The 6,074-nt window shown below is 39.2% G+C and overlaps 1 protein-coding gene across 2 annotated transcripts; it reads left to right on the top strand.

The window, feature by feature from the left end:
- Positions 1-356: 356 nt before the first annotated feature.
- LOC117905938 lies at positions 357-4,452 on the top strand. 2 transcript variants are annotated; one of them, XM_034818825.1, is made up of 4 exons: positions 799-813; positions 2,279-2,382; positions 2,518-3,096; positions 3,257-4,452. In XM_034818825.1, the coding sequence occupies exons 2-4, from the start codon at positions 2,308-2,310 to the stop codon at positions 4,334-4,336; spliced, it is 1,734 nt and encodes a 577-aa protein (XP_034674716.1). In that variant the 5' UTR covers positions 799-813; positions 2,279-2,307; the 3' UTR covers positions 4,337-4,452. The 2 variants fall into 2 exon arrangements, with proteins under 2 accessions (XP_034674715.1, XP_034674716.1); XM_034818824.1 differs by lacking the exon at positions 2,279-2,382 and having other exon boundaries at positions 357-813.
- Positions 4,453-6,074: the final 1,622 nt, after the last annotated feature.

The following is a 6,074-nucleotide window of genomic DNA, read 5'->3' as shown; positions in this document are numbered from 1 at the left end:
ATTTATTGAAACTTTTATTTATATTTTCTTATTAAATTAAATTTTATTTAAAAATTGTTTAGCAAAAAATAGTTAAAAACTTATGTGTAATAAACCTTCACATATTTTGATTGTTTGCAGGTTCATCTTTTTATGATAACTACTTTTATAACGTTGGAGGAGGCGTTTGGTAGCCGTTGGATATACTTTATATGGCGGAGTACACGATCAAGATTCATTACGAAAACATTGTGAGTGCATGGTGAAAAATATCCAAAATCAATATATGCATTTTCGTAAAATTGAAACACCATATCTGCTGTTCATGCAACTTGATGGTTGGATGGTGATAGGCTCAAGAGGCTGTCTAATTGTGGGCCTTCGCCATGGAGACTTTGGGGTTTGGAGATGCAGAACAACCAAGGAAAATGGACGCTGGTTCCACACGGAACGCGGTGAGAGCTAATACTAGTCTTCATCACAAACATTTGAGGGTCCTGGGTCTTCCGGAATCAGGCACTGATGGATCCTCTGGACTCATCCCCATCAACTGCACCGGCATGTCAGGTATTTGTTTCCGAAAGTTCTGTCAAACAGAAGAGAACTGTGGGTGAAGGTTTTTCTAGCCAGCCAAACTCAGATCTCATGGTCGGAGCTCCAGAGCAACGGAGTACGTTTGATCAAGATATCACCCCCCGATCTGCTAGCCGGCATGGTTCCACCGGCTCCCGGCCAGATGTTTGGGGAGCCCAACATTCCCCTTTTCGGGAATCTGCTACTTCAGTCAACTGCGAATTTGACAATACCTCCACGAACTGGCTCTTCAATGACCAGGTAAGCTATTTGAATACTTCTATAGAGAGTGTGGTTTTTACTTTTTAAAAAACTACAAGCATAGACATTTTACCTAATCTTAATAAACAAGAAATATTTTGACAAGTAACCAATTCTTATCTACTTAGAGAAGATGCGATCAGAAATAGCAAGAGAGGAAAGGGAGTTATAATTGTACCTGGTTTTTGTGGTAATTGTGTTGGGTTTTGTTTTTTGAAGTCAAAATCTTTCATATAGTTCACTATTTGGGAAAGCTTGCATATGGTTTGGTACTTGTTATTAAATGGTGGATGATATTTAGAACTGCTTTGGATCCTGAACATGATTTGCAATTGTTTATCAATACTCAATTTTTTGCTTCAATGTGGGTATATTCTTGGAAAGTAATATTGAGGATCCTCTGCCTTAATCTAAGGCCTTCCATATGTGCATCCATTGACCCTCAATCATAGGAGCTTGTTTAGCTAATTCTTTCCATTTATTTTATAATCAATCTTTACGTGTAATTAAGCCTTTATACAATTTGTAAATGATTATATATATGAAAGACTCTCACCACTAAAAGGTGTGGTGGTTTTCAAACATTCTCATGGTATCAGAACATACCTGGATTAACATCCCACGATCCCCAATGGCCTCTGATTTTTCTTCCACCCTCCTTCCCTTCAACACCATGATTCACATGGTTACTATCAAATTCTCATCCTCCAACTATCTCTTATGGAAGAGCCAACTTCTTCCCCTTCTCAAGAGCCAAGGTCTGCTGGGTCATGTGGACGGTTCTCTTGAGCTGCCACCTCCATTTGATCCTCTCACCTCTCAGACACCAAACACCAAACACTTGGCATGGAAAGCCACTGATCAGCGCCTACTGAGTCTTCTCCTTTCCTCTCTCATAGAGGAAGCCATGGCTGAAGCCGTCGGCCTCTCTACATCCAGTGAGGTCTGGCTTGCTCTCAAAAACACCTTCAGCCAACGCTCTAAAGCCCGTGAAATGCGCCTCAAAGATGACCTCCAATTGATGAAGTGTGGTACCCGTCCAATCACTGCCTACGCCCGTGCTTTCAAAGCCTTATGCGATCAGCTTCATGCCATCAATCGCCCTGTTGATGGAATCGACAAAGTCTACTGGTTTCTTCGTGGCCTAGGACCCGATTTCTCCAGTTTTTCTACTGCCCAAATGGAATAGGCTCCTCTCCCCTGCTTCCCAGATCTTGTGTCCAAAACTGAGAGCTTTGAACTTTTTCAAAAGTCTCTTGAGAGTCCAACACCATCAACTGCAGCGTTCACCGCTAGCCGTGGCTCCTCTCAGCGTTCACCACTGTTTTTTCTACCTTTCTTTATAATGAGAAAAACCTTATTTATCCTTGTTACATGAAGAAGTAGTAACAGACAGTTATTGAACAACTAGAAGAAGGTATGTTAACGAACTAACTGCAACTTCTTTGCCAAGTGTCAAAATCAGACAAGTGACATGTGACTGAAATCTGAACCATGACGGTACGCGAATGCAATCCTCCTGCACTCTTCTTTTTACAAAAGCTTTACCAACCAGTTCCAATAGAGAAGGTAGTTTTGAAGCTGAAGTTGGTTATAACTCAGTGCAATGATAAATGTGTTAGGAGTTTCTCTCTCTGTATAACTCGGAGTTTTGAAGGTAGTTTTACAGGAGGCTTATCTCTCTCTCTGTCTCACTTTGTACAGGATGATCATCAAATGGACTCTTTGCTTTTGCGTAGTTTTCTTGATTTTAATGAAGATGGTTGTAAGATCGAAACATCTGTTAATGTAAATGAGGAGAACCCTGAAGATAATGATCAGAAACCGCAAACACGGATGAAATTTTCGTCTGTGATAGAAGCTGAAGAATTTTACAAAAACTATGCCAAGAAAACTGGTTTTACAGTAAGAAAAGGGAAGATACACAAGCAACGAGATGGTACACTGAAATGGCGACGTTTTCTTTGTTCATGTGAAGGTTTCCGGGCCAAGAAGCAGTCCAACCAGGGAACAAAGTATCAGAGATTAGATACAAGAACAGGTTGCGAAGCCCAGATGCAAGTCACACTTGAAAATGAACAATGGGTGATCACAAACCTTCAGCTTGAGCATAATCACAGCCTGCAAAATTCAAATGGAAGTTCGGATAAGAGTATTCAAGATACACTAACTGGGCCTTCAGAAAAACTAGAAGGTGCTTCGGAAGCTGACAAGGTTTGTCCAAAACATCAATTGAAACAACTGAAACCTCAAGCTGTGGACTCCAGAAGGGCAAAAGGAGAGGTAAAGTACTCACAACATCTTATGACATGTACAACTAGGTTTTCGATTAAGTTATATTTTTCCTTGGGCAGCTTTACTTTGAATCATAATTTCTTGTTGGTTAATTCTAAGCACAAGTTTTAACATATTTCTTCTCTTTTTGGGACTTTGGGAGATCCAGACTTCCTCGGCTCCGGCTGAAGCTGAGGACAGAGACAAAACTCTCTGGGATCAGTTCATTGGAAACTTAACCAGGCTCCTCAAGGAGAACAATAATGAACAACTTTTTGAGGAGGTTACTAAGTTGAAATCAATATTCTGTCCGCACCCGAAAAACCAAGGCAACCTTTCACAACAAACACAAGAGGATTCAGCGAGCAGTTATTCGGAACAGTCCATGGCCAAGGCCAGTGATGGAGTAGAGACTCGTAATTATGTGGAAAGTGCTTCTGACCGGCTCACCATGGAAGAGAGGTCACTGCCGATTGCCAAAAGCGCTGACGAGGAGTTGGGCCAACCCTCTTTACCAACTATTTACTCAGCTCAAGTACCTACCACGAATGATGTGAGTCATTGGTTTAGGGGTGGCGCTGTTAGCATAGCATCATCAACTGTCCCAACCCCTACTCTTCCTATCACGACCATTACTAGCGCTGGCACACCTGCAGCTGGGAGCTCCAGCCCACATCTTCCTTGTCTCCAAGACAAGTGCTCAGGGGCTTCAAGGGATCAGGGAAAACAGTGCACAAGTTTCGGGGGGGTCAACACCATTGTCCAAGTCGAGGGATCTGGAGTATCTCATACAAGTGAGTCAATTTGGCAGCAAATACTGACCAAGTATGGAGACATAACGGCCAAATGCACCTTGACATCGCCCGAGTTTGTAGCCTTCGTTAAGCAATCCATTCTGAAGATTGTGAACCTGATGCATAATAACACTGCCCGTGGCCTGTCTGATGAAAACATCTCCACCATTGGTCGTATATTGGGCGATTTGGAGCGTGTGGAGGTTAAGGTTGATTGGTTAAGAACCCGATTTGTTGCAGTGGGACATTTAATTGACTATGCAAAGGCAAAGGACAACAGGGACATGATTCTTAGGCGCTTCAATGAAAAGAGAGCTCAAGTAGCGCAGCTACAGCTGCATCTAACGCAGCTACAGGGGGAGCTGGATGAAGCAGAGGCCAGTTTACAGGAGCTGAAACACCAAGTACCCGAGTGGCTTACGTTCGAAGATACACTTGGAAAAGGATTATTGTAGGAAGAGGAAGATTAGTTATCTTGATATTTTCATTTATTTGTTTGATTTTAAATATACGGATTAGATGAATGATTACATCATCTTTTAATTAAACGTACTTAAGCTTTTCATGATCATTAATCATTTTAAAATTAATAAGATTAAATCAGGACCTGTTTCCAAGTGACCCATCACCCCACCCATTGTTGGAAAATTAAACTTGATCTAGAAAGTTTCTAAATATTATAATTAGATTTAATCTCTAAAGGATAAGGAGAATCTTTTATTTTGAGCAGTTATTTTAGTTTCTATATTTGTATGGTCAAGTCCTAGAAGATTTCTATTTTTTTATTAAGATTTATTACACTTTACCCCCAACTTATATCGTGTTTTTCACATTGCTCCATCAAGTTTAAAATCGAGCAATGTACCCTCCATTCTTTATAATTACATGCAATGTACATTTTTAGAGTTACAGTGTTACATTTTTGAATGGAAGGTGCATGTGCTCTCCACGTGGCTTATTTAAATAAGGGCAAAAGGGTTTTTTTTTTTTTTTTTTTTTAAAACCCCTCCAGCCCTCCTCTCCCCCTTTGTTCATTCCTCCCCACCTACAAAGATTTTCATTTTTGAAGAAATGACAACCTAACAAGCTAAATGGTTTTGAATCTCAGATTCTAAATAATGAAAATTAAGTTCCAAAATGACACTTTGTTTTCTTTCACCACATTTTCTTGGCAACCAAATAAGCTTGACCAAACACATTTGCAGTGTTTTTGAAAATAGATAGATTCCCAAAAAAACATAACTAAACCGTATATTCTCTTTCTTCGATCAATTCTAATACAACTTTAATCCAAAAACTACTTTACCTAGCAATTGAAGCATCAAATCGAAACACCATCATGATCCGAAACAACCAAATTCAAATCTTTAAATAAAAAATGATTGAAAAACAATATAAAAATCCAAAAAGAAAATCAAATCAAACTTCAAATGACAACCTTGCCAAATCCAATGAAAATGCTTGAGAAACAAAAATCCAAAAATGGAAACTTTTCTTAACCATTTCTAATCCTTTTACTCATTTAAATTCCCATGATGAAAAAAAAATTGGTATTTAAAGAATCTAGAAAATATAGGATTTGGCAAGTTTGAAGCAATTGGTAGCCTTATCGTAGAAATCAATAGTATCTTCGTATTTAGAACCGAATAATCACCAGCCACTGATCTTCTTCTCCGCTTTCTTCTCAAACTCTTCTCCTCTTTGTATATTATTCACCATGGTTATTCACATCTAAGGGTTTATAGAGTTGCAGAGACAATGAAGAAGCTAAAGGGAATGACTATTGCCATGGTCATATCTAATACATCCAAGGAAAGTGGCCTTTTGCCATTTTTTATTTAGGCCCTAATTAATTAACCTGAGCCACTACCACTAGAAGTTGGGTTGAGAATGTGGACCAGTCCACAAAGTGTTTTCAGTTTATAATATTTTTATTAGCAACTTTTATTAAAAATATTTTAGAATGAAAATGAAAATGACCCTTTTACCCTCACTTAAATAGGTCATGTGGAGAGCACATGCGCCTGCTGTTCAATACAGGTAACACCCTCACTCCAAAAATGTACATTACATATAATTATAAAGTATGAAGGGTACATTGCTCGATTTTAAACTCAAGGGGGTAATGTAAAAAACACGGTATAGGTTGGGAAGGTTAAGTGTAATAAACCCTTTTTATTATTAGGAGTTTCT

The sequence above is a fragment of the Vitis riparia genome, chromosome 18 (genome assembly GCF_004353265.1).
Source record: "Vitis riparia cultivar Riparia Gloire de Montpellier isolate 1030 chromosome 18, EGFV_Vit.rip_1.0, whole genome shotgun sequence".
Lineage (NCBI taxonomy): Eukaryota > Viridiplantae > Streptophyta > Magnoliopsida > Vitales > Vitaceae > Vitis > Vitis riparia.
Note: the sequence above shows the minus strand (reverse complement) of the source record. Positions and strands in the feature narration are given on the sequence as shown.